This window comes from Phaethon aethereus, assembly GCF_964289735.1.
Source record: "Phaethon aethereus genome assembly, chromosome: 7".
Classification (NCBI taxonomy): domain Eukaryota; kingdom Metazoa; phylum Chordata; class Aves; order Phaethontiformes; family Phaethontidae; genus Phaethon; species Phaethon aethereus.
Window position 1 is genome coordinate 30061544 of NC_138583.1, and position 24251 is coordinate 30085794.

General features: G+C 43.0%; 1 protein-coding gene across 1 annotated transcript in view; it reads left to right on the top strand.

The window, feature by feature from the left end:
- Window positions 1-2660: 2660 nt before the first annotated feature.
- Window positions 2661-24251, top strand: part of RBM20 (RNA binding motif protein 20) — a gene marked incomplete at its 5' end in the record, with an annotated part of 105380 nt that continues 83789 nt past the window's right edge. Inside the window, one exon of the mRNA XM_082002262.1 lies at window positions 2661-2803. Within this exon, the coding sequence (XP_081858388.1) occupies window positions 2661-2803 (143 nt within the window). The remainder of the gene's footprint in view (window positions 2804-24251) is intronic.

Below are 24251 nucleotides of genomic sequence, written 5' to 3' on the forward strand. Positions count from 1 at the left end.
TAACACAGAATGTGACTCTAGCCAAGGGAAAAAACCTACAGATACAATTTCTCCACATACATAAATACCCATGTTGCATAGTGGGAGAGTAGGAATCCCTTGAACAGTAGTTTGCACTTGTTCAGTTCCACTGTAAAATCCAGACCCTAAAACTATGTTGTTTGGCCAAGCTACTGTTCTTCCTCTCTCTTATGGCAGCGCTCCAGAAATACTGTAAGGCTTGGACAGAAATCTGTCTATGTTGATTTCTTTAATAAGAGAGTCCATGAGCCTTACTCAGCCTGTGCTTGTTCAGAAGCAGTAATACACCCCCCCCCCCTTTATTTCCCTGTAAGAAAACCGGTAAAACACCTCGGCACCCGAGCCAGCCGTGTGCTAGTGCGTTCTGGTAAGGCAGGGACCAGCTCGAGGTGGGGGCAAGGGAGCAGCGCTCCTGCCAAGCCAAACACTGTGGTAGGACAGAAAAAGAGAGAACACCTTGATCAAAAGCAGACATGGGGGTGAGGACTGTGGCTTTAAAGAGAGTGAACGGAAAAAATCTTCGCAGAGTTTTAAGACCCCGTGCTCAGTCTGAGTGCCGAGTTGTACACCCGATGTATTAAATGCAGAAATAGTAATGCCTAGTAAAACACACTTCATCCATTTTTACAAGTGATGTAATATAACTGTCTGTGAAGTAACACATTCTTGTGACTATCCACCTTCTAATCCGGGGCCATGCCTTAGTGTCATAGCTGTGCCCTAGCTGCCCTCTGAGCCATGAGTCACCATCTTTCACTTCCTCAAATAATTACAGGCAGCAGAAAGCGGCTGTCGCTCCATCTCCCAAGGGCTTTCTCTGCTGCTGTAACAAGAAGGAAATTCACGCAAAGCCAGTTTTTCTGTGGATGATCAGTGGATGCCTGAGACTTGCTTTAAACCTCAGGCAAAGACAGCGCTGTGTACTGAACTTTTTGTTTCCGTGCGTTGCCTCACCTGTCTGCCAGATCTTACCTTTCTTTTGCTGGAAGATCAGCCATCTATTAGCTACGCAGCGCTGACCACCCCTTGGCCCTCGCTGAACCAGATACCAAGTGATACTGCAAAATTTTATTCCTTGGGGGAGAGGATGTGAAGCTTTTTTCTTTGCATTTCTCAGAATACTGTGTGTGTAAGTCAACGTGTATAAACAAGTACTGATTGCCATTCATTTTATAGAAGGTGCATTTGGTGTTATGTTACTACTAAGAAACTGTGCAACTAAAATATGGCCTGATTCTCTGCTGCCCTGCACCTGGTCCGTGCTCTCCATCTGCAAAGTGCGTGATAAATGCAAATAACTTAAAATTTTCCAGTCACTGGTGGTAGTCTTTTGTACCCATTTACAAGGCTACATACTTGTAAATGACTATGCCAGGTGCAGAAGGGAGGAGAACCTGACCCCTTCCAAAATTAATCTTTCCCCTGAATTAGGATTAATTTTTCAAAGCAGCAAGGATGTTTCTGCTTTCCTCGGTGCGTAAGTGCGTGTGTGTGCATGCTGGGGGAGGGTGCATGGCATACAGAGGCATCACGGGGGCAAGTGGTGAAATGGGCTTTGACTCAGCCCTCTCTACTAGACAGAGCACGTTACAAAGGATGCAAGAACACCTGGAAGGAATGTTTTCAGTGCTACTTGTGTGGTAGGAGCAGTGCAATTTCTGCTCCACCGGTCATCTGAAATGTCCTTCCCAAAATACGTGCACGTAAAACCTTTTTGTCACACCGCATCATCGTGCTGCAGTTCCAGTCCTTAATCCTGTGTTATTCCAGCAGTGGGTAAAGCCTTGCCGGGTAGGTCTTGATCCCGGTAACGCGTGTATTTGAAAGGGGAGAGCCCAAGACTGACGATCCTTTATTAAAAGCAGGTTCTCTGGTTGGGCTCAGAGCGGGGATTTGCGTTAGGGATGACTCGGTTACTCGGGAAGGTTTACATTGCCGGCTGGGGCACACTCTCCTCTCCTGTTCCGTGTCAGCTGCAGAGCCTGTGTCTGATAAATAAATGACTAAAAATATTTCTGCAGCGGTGTTGCTTGGTGAGGGATTAAAACAATATGCACACTTTTCCCCCCTGCCCTTGGGAGGGGGAAAGATTTGGTGTTTGTAAACCGCTGCCGGAGCGTCAACAGGCCGGCGGTGCCGCTTGCTCCCTACCCTACCGCCCTCTCTTTCCCGGGCGAGCCCCCGGCACGGCCAGGTACGCCCCGGCCCCCCTGCCCGCCCGGGACACCGGGAAAAATGGCGTGTCGCAGCCGCCGCTGGGGTCCCTCCCGCCGGGCAGGTGCCGGCGGAGGGCGGGCGCAGGCCCGGCGCCCAGGTGGGGCTGGCGGGAGCGGTCGGGGGCCGGGCCGGGCCGCCCGCCCCTCCGGCCCCGCCAGCGCGGCTGAGGCTCTCGGGCGGCAGCCGCAGCCCTCGGCGGGGCTGTGCCCTCCGCAGGGCGGGCTCAGCCGCAGGCGCTGCCTGTCCCGGCGTCGCCAGCCCGGCCGCAGCCCGGCGCGGGGGGGCGGCGGGGGAGCGCGGTTGCCTCCAGGGCCGGTCCTCTGCCCCCTCCCTCCCGCCTTCCCTCCCTCCCTCCCGCCGGCCGGCCGCCGCGGCGGAGGGCTGCGCGCCACCCGCGCTTGCCGCCGCAGGGGCCTCCCCGCATGGTCCCCGCCGCTGCCATGAGCCAGGCCCCGGCCCCCCGAGGCGCTGACCCGCCGGAGAGCGATGCCCGCAGCGGGGCCCCCAGCCGGGGCCCCGGCCGAGGGATGCCGCCGCCGCCCAGCCTGCCCCAGCTCCTCCACAAGTAAGAGCCGCCCCGCGTTCCGCCGGGCCGGGAGGGCGGGCGGGCGGGCTCGGGTCTCTCTCCCGCCCCGGCGGCGGTGCCCCCCTTCCTCCCCCGCGCCCAGACTGACAGCCGGGCGGGCGGGGGCTCAGCCCGGCCCCGGCCGAGCGGTGCCCCGCGGGGCTGAGCCTCGCCGCCGCCCGGGGCACGCATCTCCCTAAAGACCGGCACCGGTCCCGCTTCCCAGCGGAAGTTTTCTGCCCGAAAAGCCGCTCGTGTCGGTTTTCCGAGGGCTCGGCCCGGCACCGCGTCCACGAAGTTTTTCTTCGCCTTTGCGCGGCCGCTGCCCCGTGCCCTGTGCCGTGGCCTGCGCCGTGCCCTGCAGCCGGCCCTCTGCTTGCGGGCTGAGGCGTCCCCTCGTCAGGCCTGGAGCGAGGGGCTCGTCTTGTGGCAGCAGCGATCGCATCTCTGCAAAACTGTCACAGAAAAAGTAGCCCGTACACGCGTGGAAGGCTGATGAATGAGGGCAACGACGTGAAGGGCGTTTTGCTGTTTCGTTTGCCATTCGGAAAGAGAGGGAAAAAGTACTTTTGCCGTGCAGATGCGGTGGTGTGAGCAATACTCTTTTGGCTGAATGAGAAGCTTGAAGACAAACTGAACGCTCCGTTAGTTAGTACGCGAGGCATGAGTAACGCATAAGTTGGTCCGTGCTGATTCAAGACAGTTGCATGCGCTGTATCTGACATTTCCCAAGTTGTAACGTGTTAAAAAGAGGTGGGGGCTTTTAACAGAGCAGTAAATCTACTAACGAATTAGATTTACGGCCCAGTTGTGGAGCCGTTAGAATTGCCTTCTATTACTTTAAGATTTGCTGCTGGAGTGGGCGAGCGGGACGCTGGGCGCAGCGCTGTAGGTTGAGAAGCGCTTCTGGCAGTATGTCCCAGGCCACCAACCGGACGGAGCCTGTGTTCGGCTGTCAAGCAAAGCGCCGGTATGACAAAGCACTGTCGAGCGGCGGCGGCCTCGCCGCTGGCCTTGCGCCGCTTCCCCGCAGCAACCCCTTTACGAACGGCGCTGGCTAAGGCTTCTCCTGTACCCGGTTGTCAACAAAAGCCAACAATGTAACTCGCGGAGGAAACAATTTCCATCCTCTCGCTTGTTTTTACAACATACATATGTAAATGTACACATATATAAATATATATGGGCATGTGTGCTTTCACGTTACAGCAAACTTAAGAGTATGAACGTTATTTTAAGTTGAGAATCGTTATCTTTTAAGATATGTATGAAACTGGACTTCTGAAGTTGCTGTGGAGTTGTGGCCTGTGAATTTCTTGATGCTTGGTTTCCCTTTCATCTGTTTGCTTTTAAATGATGTTTTGTAACTCAGTCGTGAAAACGTAAATGGTTCTTGTTACCCACATTTTTATTCCTAATTGGAAATATAGACTTGGGAGTTTGGGTTGAAACTGAAATGTTAATGGTTGCTTCCTAAGCCTGCTGGGGCAGAGCTACATATGAATTATGGTGCAACCAGAAGGTGATTTACACCTACTCAAAATCAGTTTTAAATTTTAAAGTATGGCCTTTAAAGATGGCCCTTATTTTTTTGCGTTTATCAAACTTTATGTGGATGCATATTGCAAGTCAGCTAGGTGAAGCTGTTGAGACTGCTTCATGAGTAAGGCATCACATTTTTGCTGGTCGTGCCTGCTAGCAAATTATAGGTAGGAAAACTTGAAATTTTGAGCTTATCTTTAATGGAAAGATTTGAGAGAGGTGCCATGTTCTGACTGTTCTTTGTCATGGTAACGTGACACAGAATGGCAAATGTCAAACGTCTCCATCTAAGGTCCTGCAACATGATCACACAGTTCTGTAACCGTGCGGCATAATTTGGTGTGCGCCTCTGTGTTTACCTGATAATTAGTATATCTCCACCCTGCATTTAATTGGAAGTGCAGGCAAATTATATTTTGCTTTAGTGATAAAAACTAGGTGTTTTATAACCTGAATTCAATATTCAGTGATGTTAGGAAGGGAGATGTTAGGAAATATCTTAAATTGCTCTTCTGAATTTATTTCTAATATGGTAGAACAGGTATTAGGGCTGGCAAAATCGGATGAAAAGGAAAGCAGTGATTCTTCTACAAAATGAAGTCGTGGTTTCATTACTAGGAAAACATTGACCTCTTTTCCTGAGAATTTGGATTTTCTTGACTGGGTTTGTTTGGTTTTTTTTTTTTACCAATTGTCCCCTTTTTGCTTTGTGAGCTGCAGTAAACAAGTGCAGTCACAGAATGCTAATTCAGAGCCGTGTAGGTCAGGATATTGCATGGTGTTTAACTGGATCTCCCTGTTTTAACACTTCTGTTTTTCATTATACCATTTAAACTTAAAAATCTCTCTGGATTCCTTCTTTCTTCCCCCCAGTACTTTTATTAGAAGTTTTTACAGATGTTAGGTGAAGACTAATGTAATTTAAAAAAAATTACTTCCTACATGGGCAGCTGGTAAACTTTCACTGTGAACACTGAGCACTGAACAAGGATTAAAAATCAGTGAAATTGGAGATCTGAAATGTTTTTGGTAGCAGCTACATCGGCTGAGCTTGTACAACGCAGGTAGCATGTACCGTATTCTTTAAATGCCTCTCTGCTTTAGTATTTGTAATGTAATTTTAATATTAAAATGTAACAGAATTCCTAGTTTGAAATTCCTTGCTGATAGCACCTGAACACAGCAAGATATAAATCGAAGTATGCGGTCTACATGTTGTGTTTTTCGCCCTAGTGACAGCGTCATTTCAGTTGATAATAAAGGTCCAATCATAAGATTTACAGAGCAGTTAAAGCTTTCTATCTATGCAGGTTGCTGTGATGTTTGATGGGAAAGTACTTCTTATTTTCCAAAAGTATAATGCCTTATTGCAGTCAAAGCCCTGAAGTTGCAGAGCTGAGAATGAAAAGCCGGTGGGGAAGGGAAGCCTGAATTTACACACTACGGAGGATGACTTACAAAAACATACGCTTGCATGTGAGATAAGTGGAAGACTGAGAAGAAGGAGAGGGACAGTTGTAATGGTGTTGCTTAGTGTTCATAACCAGTTTCCACTGCACTTGCGTGGAAGGAGTGGAAATGCAGGGTAGGGTCTGTAGTACCACCAGGTGAAACACGTGTGGGAAATCCTGAAAAAACTTCAAATACCTGTTCTGCACAGAAAGGCTTTAATGCGTTTGTGGAACTGTTCATTCAGGGTTTTTTCTCCCCCTCTTTCGGTAAGTCTGCTCTTAGGAGAAAATTTTTGTTTATAATTTGGAGGTTTTGTTTATAATGTGCAATTCCATTGCAAAATGTAATTTTTAGATGACAGCTCAGTGTGTGACAAATTTTAGCACCTGCTGTTAGATTGACTGGAGTGCCTAAGCAACATGAGAGAGTGGAGACTCCTATTAATAATTCCAGGTGTGTGATTCATTGCAGTCTGATGGAGCAAGTAGCTGGAAATAACTGAGAGAAAGGATCGAGGGGTGGCTGTAGGCTAACTATAAAGATGTTGCATGAGGAGTGCTTTCTGTGAAAGTTCTTGTTTAAAATACGCCGCAAGTAAACTCCATAATTGTAGGAGACCTAATTGTATTGAAATGCAATCTCTTTGTATGTTTTAATGGCTGGTTACATGCTTTCAGTTCTAATGATTTGTCATGGGTAATACCTGTCCAGTGGAAATGGAGCAGTTTGTAACTCCCTGTTTTGATACAGGAGTATACGTTTGTTTTACAAACTGAATGAAGATGTCTTGAAACAATGGGGGAAAAACCAAAGTTAATATTTTTTTTCCTAAGGGTTTGTGCCCTGGAGATTTTGAGCTCCTTTGGAAGGAAGATGGAATTTCCAACATCTGTGCCCGAGTCGTCATCAGTTTGTGCCAGTTCTGGGGGCAGACAGGAGTAAGCAGGCTGGTGCTGAATGCTTCAAGTCCTTTATTTCCTATAGTGGCGAGGAGGAAATTTGTTGGGAAAAATAACCTCCAACTTAGTTTTTTTTTGTAAACTTAAACCTGTTATGTTAAGCATGTGCTTTTTGATTTGCTTCCTTGTGTGTTTATTTGTGTAAAGTGTGGGATTTTCTTTTTCTTTTTTCTTTCTTTTTTTTTTCCCAACTCAAGGTCTCTCAGGAGAGATAAAATATGAAATGTACTCCCATTATATACATTAGTCATGGCAAATAGTTTGGCATAAATGGCAAAGGCTAAACTGATACTTAACAAGGGGATATTAGGAAAAACAGTGGTTTTACTGTTTCTCTTCTTACTGTTACTGATCCAGGCTTTCCATATTTATTTGCCTTTTAAAGTACATCTCCAAAATATGGGTTGCTTCCCTACCCGACAGAGCCTTGAAAACTGATGGAGTTTGTGTTGTAACAACTGTAGCAGCCCTGAATGGAGATGAGAACAAAGCAGAAAGCGCTGTAGCTGTCTTAGCTGAGAAGCTTTACAAAAACAAGGGCCAGGAGCTGAAAAAGCAGACTGCGTGGGGTGGGACTCACCAGAGAACGTGGGAACTAAACCTGTGTTATTAAACTCTCTCCTTGTGTTTGCCATTCGTCGTCTCTGGAACGAATGACAGAGGGACATTCGTATGGAACACAGAGTGAGGGAACCTCAGTTTTCTCGGAATTGTCTGGCTTCTTGCTGTGTAATTACTGAGACTCTTCTTAGACCTCACCAAACATTAAAATCGGGACTTAAAATGTGTGTACCAAATGTGTCTGTGCAGCGAGGGGAGCAGGGACACCTGTGGGTGCGTCACTTTTAAGTTTAGTTGCTTACAAAAAGTAGCATCAGTGATGATAACTGCCTTCGAGTCAGGTAACTAAAATTTCTCTTTTCTGTTAGTGTTTCCTTTTCTTAACATTTCTCATTTAAAATACTTCTAAAAAATTTCATTTTCTTTTTTGATGGAAACCAACGAGCCCTCCAGGATATCAGGTGTGACCCGAAGCTTAAAGATTAATTAATCATTTTAAACAAAAATGACTGGAAGTGTGGGTTTCTTTGTCTTGAAATCTTTTGTGTTTGTTTGGGTTTTTTCTGGGTTTGGTTTGGTTTTTTTACTCTCATTTAAAAGCTTATTGGGAGAAAAGCACAATAAAATTGAATTTAAGGCTTGAAGAGAGAACACAGAGGTACAAAGTGGAAAGTGGTCAGAAAAAGAATTTAGAAGAAATGCCTTGCATGCAAACATCTCCACGTAATCTGGCTTGTATTATCAGTTATCAGTCAATTCTTAGTTGCCCAGAAATGCCAAAATTCTTTGACATATTTTAGTGGAGAGGTAACAGCAGTGGTACCGACTTCCAGTAAAAAGTTAAATAATACATACTTTATAAGAAGCAATGTAATAAGTGGGTTTTGGATCAGAACACATGGCAGTGGAGTCCTCTTTGCTGTAACTATATTGCCTGGATGTTGCTGTTTTATTGGAAATTTAATACTACTGTTCCCATCAATGGGAAGACTGGGAAATGCATTCTTTTGGTTTTCCTCTTAATTCAGCCCTTGTCCATTCAAAACTGCCTGCACCTAACAGTGAGTAGTTACGTGTGACCTGCTGAGCTACTGCTGCGCTGTGGTGATGATGCTAAAATATTTCTGACCCCACTTGAAAGGAAGGAGAATGAAGATGGGTAAAAACCTCAGTACCTTTTAGTTCTGATACTCTCCGGGAATTGTCAAAACGGGAGGAACTAGATCTTCAAGGTTGTATTTATACTTCATAGAGGACTGCATAAATTTATTTAGGAGGGTAAAAAATTGATTGCATAAAATAATTTTAGTCACTTTAAAATACTCCTTCAAATAGAATCTGCTTTTTCTGAAGAGTAAGCTGTCTTGAATATGTTTTTTATTTAAATGAACTCCTTTGATCTGATTTGCAGCTAGATACTTCATCAGACTGACTTTATTCTCCCGAATATACTCCCCTCTTTTCTCCCCCTCTTCACCCTCTTCATCCTCTGTAAGATTTTATAGTTGATTTAAGGATGTAATCACTCTGTTAGCCTCTGCCCCTCTATGTCAGCTGCTTTCTCTTTGTCACACTAATGACCCGTCACAGTGAAGCTGTCACTTGATGCAGCGGGTAAAAACAGAAAACCTGCCCCTTTGGGTTTTAGAAACGTTTAATATCTGTCCTGTTCTGACAACTCAAGCCTGGTCTGTTTTACAAATGCCTCTTGCCTATTTAGAAAATATGCCAAATAAAAGCATTGGGTGTTCTGTTGCAGGAAGGGGGCAAAGGCTTGTTTTCTTAAAGGATCAGTATTTATGAGTGCACAGGCGGTTATTTTGTTGCAGGCTTACTGCATTTTTTCTGTGTATGTAAACTCGTGAAATGTGAGTTTAACTGATATTAATTGTACCACAAGCCACATATTTATCTCGTACATCTGAGGGACTACAAAGAAGATGGATTTGTTGTTAGTGTTCTGCATGTCCGTGCTGGGGGATGAGTTGAAGGGGCAGTGAGCGGGACCAGGGTGGAGTTGCGCCGTGTGGCTGTTGCGCTAAATGATGCTGTTGGGATTTGTCCTCCATCATCTCCGTAGTTGAAATACATGCAGGTGTCTCGCCAGCCTTTGCAGAACGTTCCAAAGATGCCATGAGCCCTGCTTGACTCTGGGGGTGATACGGGGTAGCTATACTGGTTGCGAAGTGTAGTCCATCTCTTGCACGTCTAAAGCCTGTGTTACGTGAAATGTTAGTGATGGTGACTGCTTTAAGAGGGATAGGTATACTCTGCTTCATCACTTCTGGATAACTTCTTTCTAGGAAAAGACAGCGACAGGATGAGGAAGTGTTTAACTCCTGGTCCCTTGAGTAATGTCTTCTGCCGGCCAGGATGGATAGGGAAAATGGTTTTGTGGGCAGGTTATGAGCAAGCTTCCCGGCTGACTTCTGATCACCTGGCCCCTTCTCTGCCTTACTGGCTTAACATACCAAACGCATCTGATGTTATCTAGTCTTAGCTTTCCTCAACTTGCCATAAATCTTGTGATTTTCTGTACAGTAGGCTGCAGAGTATTAGAATTCAGGCAATGTAAAACGTCTGAATTTGGTAGTGTCAAAAGGTACAGTTTTACACGTTGTGGGTTTTTCCCTGGAGAGGGGAAGATGTGTGTGTCGATCATGTCTGTGAGCTAGGCCACTTCTTTGGAAATGTGCAGGAGCTGCTCTTGCATTTTCACTTGCATTTGAGTTTTTGTTTTAAGAAGTAGACTTTAAGTACCTCTGCAACAACTGACTTGATGGCTGACGTTTCCTTTACCGAGGTAACAAATACTCTCCTGTGGGCTTTTGCATATTGTGTACAGAAAAGCTGCAGTAAACTGACCACAGTCTGTTTCTCCAGTAGAAATACTATTTCTGTCTCTACTGATTAACATGGTCTCTTAGGGGAAGATGTGCTAAGTATTTTTCTTAGGTTGATGACACACACAGTTCATTACACTGACCAAGTTTTACTCTACTCTTTTTGGCCTCAGTTTTTAAAACAACTGTAAAATAAAATTGCAAAATACTTATTGAGAACAAAATGCTGTATAAATCTTTAATAAAGTCTTTTTCACCCTGCTTTCTGCTCTGCCTGGAACTAGAGTGGGAGCAGATTAACTTCTAGTACAGAGAAGTTTGCTCCAGTCCCTGCAGAGCTGCGCACAGCGATGTGTGTTTGCGCAGTTTGCAGTCTGGATGCCACTCCGGAGACTGTCAGAGATTTCCTCTGCTCCCCCCTGGACGATTCTTTGACAGAGGTTATGCACAATTCAGACGGAGGATGGGATTTGGAGAAAAGATGACTCTTGTCTCCTAAAACCGTAGAGAGAAATTTTAGCAAACTAGGGTGAGATGTTTTTTTCAGCCCTACATTCCTCTTATCTTGCAAACTCTTCCATTAACACATCTTAACATTCACACCCTTGCTATCCATGTGCTCTGCGCCATCCATTTGTGCCCCACTCATGGCACATTCTTGTAAGGTCACCTACAGCTTTCCACCATCCTGCCAACCAACAACCAAACATTGGGCTCTTTTCTGTATTTGCTGCTTCATTCAAGGTCACTGTTCTATCCTGTAGCAACACCCGTCTCCTCACTGCACAGGCAGGGCTTACCCTTTTGCTGGCATCTTTCTGTTGACTCTTTGAGATGGCCCAAGAGGTTTGCCTCAGGTTACTCTGCGCTACACTTAGGCAAGTGTCATTGATGTGCCTAGAGGTGAACATATTCGTAAGTAATGCAGAAGAATAGCTGTTGACAGGGATGGTGTTTACAGACTGCTGTTGGCAGCACAGGCAAACAGGTTCGTAGGTAAAGTGGCACCAACAAAAGTTCTGTATAACTTGAAGCCAAGTCAGCTTTTCTATTTTCTGCCCTGTTTTGGGTATTATTTGAACATGCCTTTGTTTTCCAGCTGCTGGAGAAGTAAAAAGTGCTAACTAACTACTTCAAATTTGACAAAATTTAGGTGAGTCATGTATCAGTATATCTTTGGTAGATTTCTAAAAGACAAGAGATCATTACTGTTCAACCTAGGTTTTGTAGTTTTTTTGCATTGCAGATTATTAAAGGATTGAATTTCCTTCAAAAAAAAAAGTAAAATGGAAATTTGCAAGGGCTAGAAGTGACTTAGTAATTTTGTTTGGGTGGTTAATGTATATCTACGCAAAGTAAAGCAACACACCTTATATATTACATAAATTTGTTAGGTGGCCAAGCCAACTTGCTTGTCAGTGGTAAATAACACTTGAATTCCTCTTTGCATATAGTGTATATATTGTAAGACTGATCTTGCAAAGCCTTATTCATACACGTGAGGATTATTTATGTGTGTGAGACTTTAGAGGATCAGATCCTATCACCTAAGTCTGCAAGGCTTCTTGACTACTTACTACCTTTTTTTTTTTTTTTTTTTTGGCCAGGTCACCAGGAATCCTGCACAGAAATGTTAAGAAAAGTAATTGCTGATAGGAGAGCCCTAATACAGTAGAAGCCAAAAAAAATAATAGAAAGTTATCTTGTGTTCCAGCATTGAAACTTCTTTGTTAAAAAAGAGCATGGAGCTGTGAAGGGAGTAGTATGGTTCCATGCTCCTTTGTACTTCTTAATAGCATATTAATGGTCTGACATGTTTTAAAACCAATGATCTGGCGTGTTAAAGCCTCACTAGCTATAGGGATTTGTAGAGTTGGAGGTGGAGAGGGTACAAAGAGCCCGTCAGCTTCTCTGCAGAGCGCTGCACTTACAGGTGGCTGTCACCGCTGTCTTCCAAGTTGTGCTGAGCATTGGGGAGAAAAAAGGCACTGTCTTGTATCTCTCATCTAAGTTGGCTACTTGCTTTGTTTTCTGTGTAAATTCTCAGGATATTTTTTTTTTGTTACCTTTGCTGCAGTTTTTTTTATGTAATAACATGAAAATGACAGATAAAATTTTGTGGTGTTTCCCCCTATATATTCAAAGGAGCTTTTATAAATTTTATGAAGATCCAATTTTATCCTCATCTGTATGGCAAGGACATAAAATACCAGCAACTAAGATTACTTTCTGGATTGCTGGCATAATTTACAGGGCGGAATCTGCTCTAAACTGCCAGACAGCCGTTTGTAGCCTTTTCTGTACAACATTTACTGTGCATTTTAGCAGTACTTGGCACTTGTCTGTTTGTAATCTCTTCCCGCTCTGTAGACTATAAGACCCTTTTACACAAAGATACAAACACACAGAGGAGAGACTCCCCACACATTTCTGACTGATCTGTTTAGTATGGTAGATTTTTCTTTTGTGTCCTTCTTTGAAGCACTAAAACCTACTGTCTTGCTTTGGCACTTCTATAATTTCAAGCTGTGTTATATGAAGGTTGGTAGCCGTGTTCCAAAGCCGAGGACGTGATTGGCAAGTTTTAGCTGTGAGTAAATTTTCACAGCTGATCCATAAATCCCCGACAGACCATTAGGAGCTTCAGAGTGGCTCTGGCAAGCTCCCCTACAATAATTGTAGTTTTGAGTTTGTTATATTTAGTTTTCTCACCTCTTAGCTGGATGCCGGGGGGGACCTCACTAGAAGCAAACCAGCTCTGTATCTACTTTTTCCTCCAAGTTGGCAGTTTGTACAAATAGCACAGCATGGGAGGAGGGCTTGCTGGTTGACTCCCAGCAGAGGAGGCAGAGACCATTGAAGGATGTCACTTATGACAAATGGACCCCAGATCTGCGGTTAGACATTTCAGGAATTTGAGGAGACTTGGAGTGCATCATTTCTTGCCCCCCACCCCCAGCCTCTGCTCTTAAGAAATAACAGAATCATCAAGGGAGGCAGAAAAAATGCTTCTTCAGACTGAAACATGACAGAGTCGTCTGTAACTCTGTGAAACAGAGAGAGGGCTCTTAAATTAAATTCCCTGAGGTAATTGTACTTATTTATCTGTAGCGAAGCTGGCAGTGACCAGCTTTTAGGATTGACCACTACTCTAAGAACAGAACTGCATGGGTGGCAGCAGAAAGAACAGCAGGCGTTTCTTTCGGGTGACGGGGTTTGATGGTAGCGATGTTGCTGGTGCCGCTGGAGCCTGGCTTCAAGACCACATCCCCTTTAGGCTCGTTGCTCTATAAACATGCAGTAAAACCAGTGCTATAGCGACTATATTGCATCTTTGATAAGCCCTGAAGAATGCTTCTTATATACTAGGGCCCTACCTGGCACCCTAATAAAGGCAGAGGAGAGGTTCCCTTTGTTTTCCTGGATTTGGATCCTGCTGGGTGGGCTCTGACAGCAAACTCAGACTTGGCTGCTTGTTTGAGCAATCAATGAGTATTTTGTATGTTTCCTTTTGAAATCTGAACTGCTTTGCCAAGGATGTACTTGCCACTTGGTGGAGTCTGTTGCATTACCTTGCTGAAGGGACAAGGGTAGAAGGAAGGGGTGTGTCTGCATGCTAAACTCTTCCAAAAGGCTATTTTTTCCCTTTCCAGAAGAGGCAAAGATAAATTGAATCTCTATATCCTCTTTTACATAAAACCAGCCTCTCATACCTATAACCCATGAATGATTTCTTCTCACAGGAGAGTGATAGAGAAGTTTTATCTGAACTATTTATGAAAGGAAAAGAAGAATTGGTGGTGGTCTTTTAATTGAATTTTCAATTTTTTTTTTTCAAGCAAGAAAAGCAGAAATTTCATTCACATTAAAAGCTACTTCAAAGAAAAATTCCTTCATGTTAAAATTTTAATTTAGGAGGACCGGAACCTTTGTTGATTAGGGTCTTGTTAGGATAAGGATAGAGTAAGTCACTATAAATAGCGATACAGTGAGTGATGATCTCGCTCTACAAACTTTGTGTTGAATGTAAGCAGGAGAAGGTAAAAATATCAGCTGACAACCTTCTTGCAAGGAGGCATCTCTGATTAAAATAGAGGGATCTTCAGTAAAAGACACGGAATTGGTCATCTCTTTAATCCTTAGTTTCAAGAGTTTTAACTGCATTTGATGCAAGAAGTCAAGTGGAAGATGTCATTCCTGTGGTGGGGACAGAGTGTGGTTGATGCCTGGGCCAGTTTTGGTATCGGACACTTAAACTAGAAATGCTAGGAGTGATAAGAGTAAATGAGCTAATTGCATGTATACAAATTAAATACAGAGCATGCTTCAGCTGTAAGAAAAGATGATGCCCTTCATCTGTATATCATAATGGAAAAAAGTTTTCAGAACAATATGGAATTTCTAACGTGAATTGGGGTTGGGGTAAGATTGTGGAAAAAATACAGTAATTAAAAATGCAAAACAGTTTTAAGATTAAAACCAAAATATATCAGATACGTAAGTGTAAGCAAACCACATACATCTTCCTAGGTTCACCTGCATAAGTGTTGTGCTTTGTTTTATTTCCTCAAGAGCTGAATGGATGGGAAGCAGGCCACTAAGAGGACAGCATGGACCTCCTAACTAGATAGTGGGCTACAGATAAGAATGGCTGGGCATCCTCACCTGGTAATTGTTGACCAGCAGGATATTAATGCAAAGTTGCACTAACTCACATCTCATCTCCCTGGCAAATAAAATTTGCAAATGCTCATTCACAGAAGTAGCTGAGTGAATCAGTGACCAGTATTTACATGTGTAAGAAGTTTACAGGTGGAGCCTGAGATGAATCCATAATTAAAGGCTAAATGGGATGGATGAATCTGGAGTATTACTGGTGACTGTTGCTCTAAAATACAAGCAAGGGAATGCAACTGTGGAAGACGAGGGGAGTTTAGCAAGCGAGTTTTCACTGCAGGGTTAAGTCCGTCTCCTGCCTAGGTTTTAACCGCTACCATCTATCAAGCAAAATTAATCTCAGTTAAAAAGGTGTTTTTGAGGTGAGGATTTTGGGGACAATCTGATCCTCACTTGGGTAGCTGTCACTTTGGGAAGAATATGTTGGAAAAACATTCTGCATGCTTGAAGGATAGAAAAGTTCTCCATGGGATACTGTTGACCAGGAAGGGTTTCAGCCCTGTCTCGCTGCAAGAATTTGCCAGACTGAGGCAGTGTTGGGTGGGCTGGGACCTGCTATGGGGAAGCTTGTGTTTGGGCTAGGTTAACCAGAGGTGTATCAGGAAGGTGAAGTGTGTGAGGGAGGCGTACCCAGAAGAAAAACCAATCTTTCTTTATGCGGGGGCGAAAGCCTACGTACTTCTCCCCACCTTCTTCGGGAGAGCCTAGGCAGGATGCCAGCTTTACATCAAACAACTTTTCTTTTTATTTTTTTTTTCCCCTTTCTGCAATGTAGTCTTGGTGTAGCTGGTACCAACATGTTCTTTTCCAGCTATGAATTAAAATGAGAATGAAGTTAAACTTAAGGTGCAAACCGAGTCGTTTGCTTTTTCCTCTTAACGAGAGGAAAAAGTTGCATACTTACAGCTTCTGTAGTTGCGAGAGGTGACCGATGGGAAAACTGAGTAAGTGTCTTTACCTGCGTGGATGTTATTTACCTGTGAAGTGGCCGGGGCAGTCGGGACGTTCTCCAGCGTGTGTGTATGTCTTTGAGAGTACAAGTGATTTGAAGAAACAAACCAGCGCTTTTTCCTGATTGAAAGGGTGCCTAGACTTATCTAGGGCTATAGCAGGATATTAATAGAACCTACTGCATTTCCTTCACATAAAAATACGAAGGGCACTTTGCTGAGAAAAAATCCTGCTGTGCCTTTCTGTCTTTGGGACCAGCTCATCACACAGCTAAAATTAAAAGGTGAAGTCAGGCAGTTCTTGCTCTCTATTTTTAAACTGCTTCGGCATATGAATGTGAGTGTGAAATCTTTCTTTAGGCTTCTCTTAATTTAATTACCTACTTATTCAAAATATTCTCTTCTCAGATTGCTGAGCTATAGTTATATTCATCTTTTCTGTGGACACACTTTAGCTACTTGATGTTTATTTAATTAGTTTTATGCTTAATTTTTAGTTCTATAGTTATTTACAGTGATGGAAGCCTTGTGATAAGTGTTTAAAATCTATTTTGATCTGTTAAAAAATTAGCAAGTAGACAATGTTTTTGTACATCTGTTCCATGTTTTCCTTCTAGAAAATATTGCAAAGAACCACAGTTTAAAAAAAAAACAATAAAGAGGAGTCAAATAAATAATTTTCATTTGACCTTAGTAACAGAAAATTGTGTAATAACTGAAAAAGTTTTGTTACGCTTTTTTTCATCAGATCTTTTGTTCTCTGCAAGCTTATTCCTATTTTATTTTGTTTGTAAGTCTTTTCTTTTGTTTGGGTGGAAGGGATGATGTGGCCCCAGCACAGGAGGTGCAGTGGAACTGCTTATAAACCATAGATACGTCCTTTTCTACTGATTTGGATATACTGAATTCTTCTTCCTGCATCTCAGTGAGTCTATGAAAAATCCCTGTTTAACCACCTTTGAAATTACGTTGAATCCTCTTTGCTTGCATAGCAAAATAATGTTCTCCAGTCTATTAGTTACAGCCTGCAGAGGGTGTGCTTCCCTCTTTCAAACCACCATCTCCCAGCGCAGAGCCCATAACACACCGTCCCGTTAGCACCGTTCTGAGAATCCGGCGTTGCACCCAGAGGCCCGGAGGGAAAAGGGCGTCTGTCCGTCTGTGTCCCCTGTGACATCTGTCCCTTCATTTCTTTGACTATCAGCTGTTTGAGGCACAGGCTGTGGGACCTCTCCCCAGCTGACCCCTTTCACAGTGAAAAGGACACTCCTGAGAGCACACGGTGTTTCTCTGCATCCTCTCGTGGGACTGGCTATGGATCGTAAACATAGCACGAAATGGAGATGCGTGTCCTTTTCTTCTCAGTGTTCTCCTGGTTCCTTTGCTATTGTCGGTGGGAGCAGCCGTGCTGTTGGAGCCCTTGGGAGAGTCTTCCCTGCAGTTTCCCATGTCTGGTCAAGCAGTGATCAGGCTCCGCTGTGCTGGGTCGTTTGTGTCTTGTCAGGTGCCTGAAGCTGGGTGAGGTGATAAGTTTGAAAGGCATCTCCTTCAGCCTCCACATACTCCTGGAGCATGCGTATCGGAGTCTGTATGTAGTCCTACCTTTGGCAGCCAAATGAGTAAAACGCCTGCTGCAAACTTTCTTTAGGGTGGCTGGTACCTGGGGATGGCAGTAAGTGTGGTCACACCTCCCCAGGCAAATCCCACATGCTGTTGATCTGACTGGTATACTTCCACATACGTCCCTCTCCCGCTTACCAGAAATACCGGATATTTCATAGGCTTGGGTGCTAGGTGACAGCGCATATGTATTGCTGGTGAGAAACGTGTTGCTATTCAGAGTGTTTAGTGGCTGTATAGTTGGGTAGCTAGGCGGTAATGTTAAGTAACACAAACCTGGAGCCGTAGTCTTTTGGACACATCTTCCCATGCCAATCTTGGTGCTAGGAACAGTTTGCCCATTAATTTGTTCCAAGCTTCCACCCCCTCCCCTCCTTCTCCAGAAAACCCTTGGCAAACCATCTCTTCTGTAAATCCTCCTGCCTCGGCTGGCCACTGCCTCTGTTCATGCGGTCCTGTCCTGTTGCCCATTTTTGACTTCAGATTGAAAATTTGTCAGCACAGAGATTTATGTGAGCGTTTTACGTCATGTAAAGAAATACACAGACCCCTTATTCTTTCAGAAATGAAAAGCTGCGCTTTAAGACTGAAATATGGGCACGATGTTCACCTAGACAATGGGCTTTTTATAAGGCTAGTTATATTCATAGATTTTCTTTTCTCCAACTGGGGACTGTAGTCCAATATTAGAAATGTTACACTAACAGTACCTGCAGAACTTCTGCTGCTGTCATCTTTGCATCTTCTGCTGCTGTTTAGCTTTCAAAACTGATTTTTTTTTTGGTGTTTGTTTTTGTAAATGTACATAGCTATTCTGCATTAGTGAAACGTGCGCTTGAAAAAAGCATCTAGACAAAATCAGTGGGTTTTAATGGTGTTCACATACTTGAAATGGAGCCTGAAGAATTTGTCCGCTGGAATCTTACATTATGTTTTGGCCATTGGAAATGAAGCACCTGACAGCATTAAGCTATCAGAAGGATTTCTAGTCATGGGCAAGCAGCCATTATGTGTATGTTAGTCCACAGTATGAGATTTGGACAGCTTTTGATTTACTAGCGCTCATCTGTTCAATATAAGCTGGAGATCAGCACAGCAGTTACCTTTAAAATTGATTGAGCAGTACTGAAAGGGAAAGGAGAATTTTATGGGTATGATGCAAATCTGGTGGAATTGCTAGAATCTAGAAGTACAATTTACTTCTAGATAATCTTAAAAGTGCACTTCACAAGGTGGCCAAAGGAACTATTTTGTAATAGCTATGCCTGTTTAAAAATATCTTACCAGCTTTGTCTCATTTTGAAGCAGACACTTTAAATTCTCTAATGTTCTTTTCAATAGATTGGACTAAATAACTAGAGAACTAGAAACTGTATCTGTTTTTTAGCAGCTTGAGCATTTATACACTTGTTTGAATGCTGCAGAGTTTACATGAACACATTTATTAACTGAGCTAAATATAGGGTTTTAAAACTAGACTACAAAAATTTCCATGTTTTCTTCATATTGTGGCTTTAAATAGTTTTAATAGTAGACTTCATTTGAAGGATTTGAAGCAGCCTTGTTTTTCTTTCAAAAAATGGTACATGAAACGTATTTATTTAAGTGGGTAATAAAACTAAAGAGCCAGGTCATAAAGCGATGTTCACTAAAATGTACAAAAATAATACAAAGATTCCTGTCATGAGGTCTGGTATTGAAACTAGAGGAAATAACTTTGCTGTGAATAAAAAATATCTATCACAACATTAGTAATAAGAATGTGTGTAATATATCAACATTTTTATGTGCACTTGTGTTTTTTGGTATGCGTGTGTTTGTGCACTTACATTTTTATTTATTTAAGGAACTCCTATTTTAGAGATCATTCACAATTTTAGCTATTAATATTGCTAGCCTTTCCCAGCATATAAATACTCCGTTGTGGTCTCCTGCGCAACTGTTGTGTCCTCCAAAAAGACCTGTGCTCCTTTAACCAGGGAATTGTGTAAAAGTGGTGTTAGAACGACGTTTGTGATAAACCGTATTGTCCAAAAGGTCCATTCATTTCTTGCCATGTTTCTGGGGCAGTCTGGGTCAAAGCATTGATATGATGGAAACTGTCTTTGTATTTTCAGGGCATGATTTTAAAAACAAACAGACCTGAACTGTTCCAAATCCCCCACAATGCTTTGGCTTTTCTGCCAGTTGAGATTTCATATTACTGCCATGGCCCATGCCACTACCTAACTTTTACAGCGACTTCTATAAGGTACTTCTCCTGTAGGTTTTAACACATTTATAATAAATTGTGAAACTAAACTGTTGCATGTTGTTGACCCTTGTTGGCTTTCAGCCATGGAGCAAGTTTCACAGAAGTGGATCTAAGCGCTAACTTTGCTTTGCATGTCAGAAGGGGTGCGTGGCCGGCTTCTCCTGCGGCGAGAGCAAGCCCTGCAGCATGCGCATCACGGGCCAGGGCTTCCTGAGGGGAAAAGTGGGTGATACTAAAGGCGACTGTGACTATAGAAAACACAATGTTTGGCTGCTGAGTTGCTCTATGGTGCATTCTTCGGGCAGCGTTACTCTTTAGCAGCTGACCATGAGCGTTTTTTTCTGCCCCTACCAGCACAGGAGTAACGTATAGCACAGGAATAACCTATAGCCCCCGTGACTGCAGTGGCTCTGTCCCCTGCCGGCTTGTCCCACCCACTCACTGAGCCGTGTGGGGCAGTGACCTTAAATTGCAGTGCTGCTATCAAATGCCATCACACTTTGGACTCTCACTGCACGCCCAACAGAAGTCGCTCACCAGTCACTGGGGAATCTTCAAATCACCTAGCTGGTCCTGGAGAGCTGTCCCAGTACGGTTCCCCTGAGCTAACTAATCCACCGCAAGAATGGATTTAGCAAGACAATTTATCAGTGGACATTTGTATTGGTATATAATTGGTTAAGGATATAAGCTGAAATTCAAATTTGTACTTAGACATGGTTTTTATTTAAAACAATATCCTACTTAGGATTTCAGTAACATATTTTGCAAATCACTCTTCAGATGCTCTTTCTGGAGCTCAAACAGTTACGTTATAAATGAAGAACGGATTCAGGAGGCTTCACAGTATTAGTGATTACCTTGTAATGTTTTCCAGATGGCAGAACATGATGTAATCCATACTGCCCAGTTTGTTTCACTGCACTGTATACTCTCTCATACCCAGTAAGTAACCAAGAGAGTTTAAGAAGCTCATCAGGCTGTTATGACGATTGCTGGTTAATCCAAATGTTCTTTATTACGTTATGAAAACTGCAGATTAACAAATCACTTGTTGGTGAATGCAGGAAGATTGATTGCTACTCAAAGCTCTGCGAGAACTAGATACGCAACTCGGATTAGCTTAGCTCAAGCTACACTTCGGTGAATGAATTCCATTTTCCTCAGGACTATGAAGTAGTTTACATCTGTTCAATTGGCAATTTCTCTTGCAGCAATGGGTAGTTTCAATTCCTCTTCTTTGGACAAGTGATGAGAATGTTTATTGTTGTCTGCATTGATCTGAGAGAAAGCCACAGCACTTGCATCACTGGTCGTGTGGGCATGGTGGCTAAGGTCCAATGAATTGCAGCTTCCATATTGCTCATAATTCTGCCAGTGTTCGTGCAATAATGTTGTTTACTAACTGGTGCTTTTATTAGGCTGACAGACCATCATTTGAATGGCAAACCCATCAAATCTAAGTAGGCACTTAGCTCAGGATTTTCTCAGCATTAATTGAAGGCACCGGGGTGCTGCGTTGGGACAGGTGCAGTCTTGCTGCACAAGGGCAGGATTTGAGGAATACACGGGGAATGAAAGCTCCCTGTGCATCCTGACATAGAGCTGTGTAGGGCTTCTCACTTGAACCCACATCCAAGAAGTCTTCAAGGGAGATTAGGGCTGGGGTAGGAGGTTTCAATCTACTGGCAGTTATCCTGTAGAGTGGCTTTTGCAGGCACTTTAGGCTATCCGACCCTTTGGTTAATCCCAGAAAAATGGGATGGAGAGAAGAGTAACACAAAAGACCTAAATACATGGTATTAACTAGCTTCTGGAAAGGAGGAGGAAATTTCCTGAAGTGGGTTTAGAATCTTGTGATTGTCTCACCATCCATGGAGCAGGTGCCTGTAGGTTGCCATTGGTAGGACACAGATCGCTGGGCTGCTTGATCTGACCTGGCATGGCACTCTCTACCCCGTCTGTATGCGTTGGCAAGGAGGACTAGAAGAGGAGCTGAGGAACGCTGGAAAGAAGAGCAGTTTCTAACACAATCCTAGTTTTGATGGTTATGCCGTGTTTACTTGTCTTACTGTTTTACACAGTGACTTCCTCATCTGGTTTTTATCATGCATGGCATTGCTTGGCTGGTGGCTGTTTTTATTTTTCCTTTCTCATGTCTCTGGGGAATTCCATAGTTCAGTGTCAAAACATCCCCTCGGAGGAGGGAAAGAGGAGAGGTTTACAATGATGCACATGTCTCATTTTACAGTTTCCTGATGATCTTCAGTTTGGCTGCTTGTAATTTGTTGTTCATAGTCACTCAGTCCAGGCTTGTTTATTGACTCAAGCTGTCTTTGCGGTATTGCTGGTGATTAATGTGCTTTGCTGTTCTGATTTCTATGGCTCGTCCTGTGAAACAAAATTAACGATAATGGCTTTTGTAAATTGCAGAGTAGCAGAGAGCTAATTACATTTTTCATTAAATATTCCTCCGAGTCAAGAGGAAGGGCTGCGATGCTCAGTTTTACGCAGCCTCTTTGCCTCTTTCTCTGCGTCTTTTGAAAGAGTATGTGGAAAATGGGCTCACCAGTGAAATGAGAGCTAGGGGAGGGGAAAGAGACCCGAAAGGATGGCATTTTAATGCCCTTCTTCCTTTCCTCCCCTACTCCTCAGCACCTTTTCCTTCAGATTTTCTCCCATGCAAAAATCTTTCAAGTCTTCCTGATGCCCCTTCATGTCCTGATCTGCCAGGTCTTTCTCTACCAAACTTCCTTTGGCTTTAACTTTTTTATGTAAGAATTGGCTGCTTCTTCCTCAACAGTTAGACCTTTTGTATAAAGCACAAAGAAGAAATACCCGTCGTTTTTTCCCGTTGCAAGAAATGCCATGGAGAATCACAGCAGATTTGACACCCGGAGAGGTTTCTGCTCAGAAATCCAGCCCACTGACTTGGTTTAAGGTAGTGGGAGTGGAAATTCAGCATTTGTTTGTCTGAGAGAGGCCAGAGGTTTTCAGAGTTGATAGAAAGAGAAAATTTTATGTTCTGGAAATGCAACATTTACCAAAGGCCTGAAAATGCTCTGTTAACAGCGGCTTTATTGCACTACATGCTCTCTACTCCAAAAAAATTTGACTTAGTTGATGAAGGAGGGAGCGACTGTAAGCGACATTACCTCACTGAGGAGGAGTAGGGAGCCTTTTCCTGTATTGTAAAGAGATTGTATAAAACAAGTTGAAATCCTGCCTTGAAGGATTTTTGGCGTGCAGAGCACTGCTGTAAGCGTAGATTTTGTGTTGGCTCGGTGCACAGACTGCAGGTCTCGTAGCCGTAAGCGCAGAAGGTCAGGATTGCATTTAGCCTATAACTGTCAAGTCTGTGACACACTATTAGTCACAAAAACTTGAGTAATTTGTTAAGATATTCTGAGTTTGATTTTGATATATTGGGATAGCTTTTAAAATTCCATCACAGTTTAAAGTGGCACTGCCAGTAGGAAAGTCAGTTGATCGAAATACAGGTTTTTTAAAAGATTTTACTCCTCTTATGCCTTTTGTGATTTTACAGTCACTTTCTAATTTTACGAGAAAAAGGTTATCTTTAAGTGTAAAAGCTGTCTGTTTAGAAGTAAATTCTATATGCATAATATGGTTAAAATACTTTAATGTAACTTCTCAGTTGCCGGAGTAGTACAAGATCATTTTAGCAACAATAGGTTAAAAAATGATTCAGATACAAGTAAGATTTTTTTAATGTTGCAAATGTACCTTTAAAATTCATAATTACATTTTTCGTCCCACCTCAGCCCCCAATTTCTAATTAATCCCAATTAAGCCATTTTTGTGTAATCAGTAGTGCAGTACCGTATTTTGCTGTTGTTTTCTAGGAGCTGTGTTTATCTAAATTAGCAATGTCAAACTGTAACTTTTATAGGAAAGCTACAGAGCAAACCATAAACCACTTCTGCATAGATCACTTATTTTAGTCTTTAAATGTCAGGTTGTCTGTATTAACCTTGCCCTTTTTCTGCTTAAAGGTGGAGGGTTTTATGAAGCTGTCATGTGACACGGTCTGTTCAGTCTTTTGTTCTCCTTACAGAAAAAAGAACAATTTTTGCAGAAATCATAGAAAAGGTTCTCAAACTGTATTGCTCGTTTTTTCCCCATTGATAAGAGATAAGATCAAACTGATAAGCATACAGAAGTCGTGTTCTATGCAGAGACCCTTTTGAGTAGGTTGGGGGGAGCGATGGGACACTGCAACATGGATGGGACAAGCAACATGGATAATCACTTGTATTTATCCATCGGTCAACAGTAACGTGCTGTGGCATGTCTTGACAAATTTACTGCAATTACATATTTTCTATTTAGATACATCAAACAAAATAGTGTCTCACATTCGTTCATATTATAGCTCCTTCTTGCTTACCATATCAGTGTATTTCTGCTCTGGAAGGCAATTGCAAAAATGTCCCGTTTTTTGTGTTTATTCTCTAGATATGTTAAGCACAGAAATTTAAACCGTTAGCTGAAGAAGCTATTACTTTCCGAGAGATACTGGCTTATTCTTATTTTAAATTGTTTCACATTCATGTATATATATGTAGT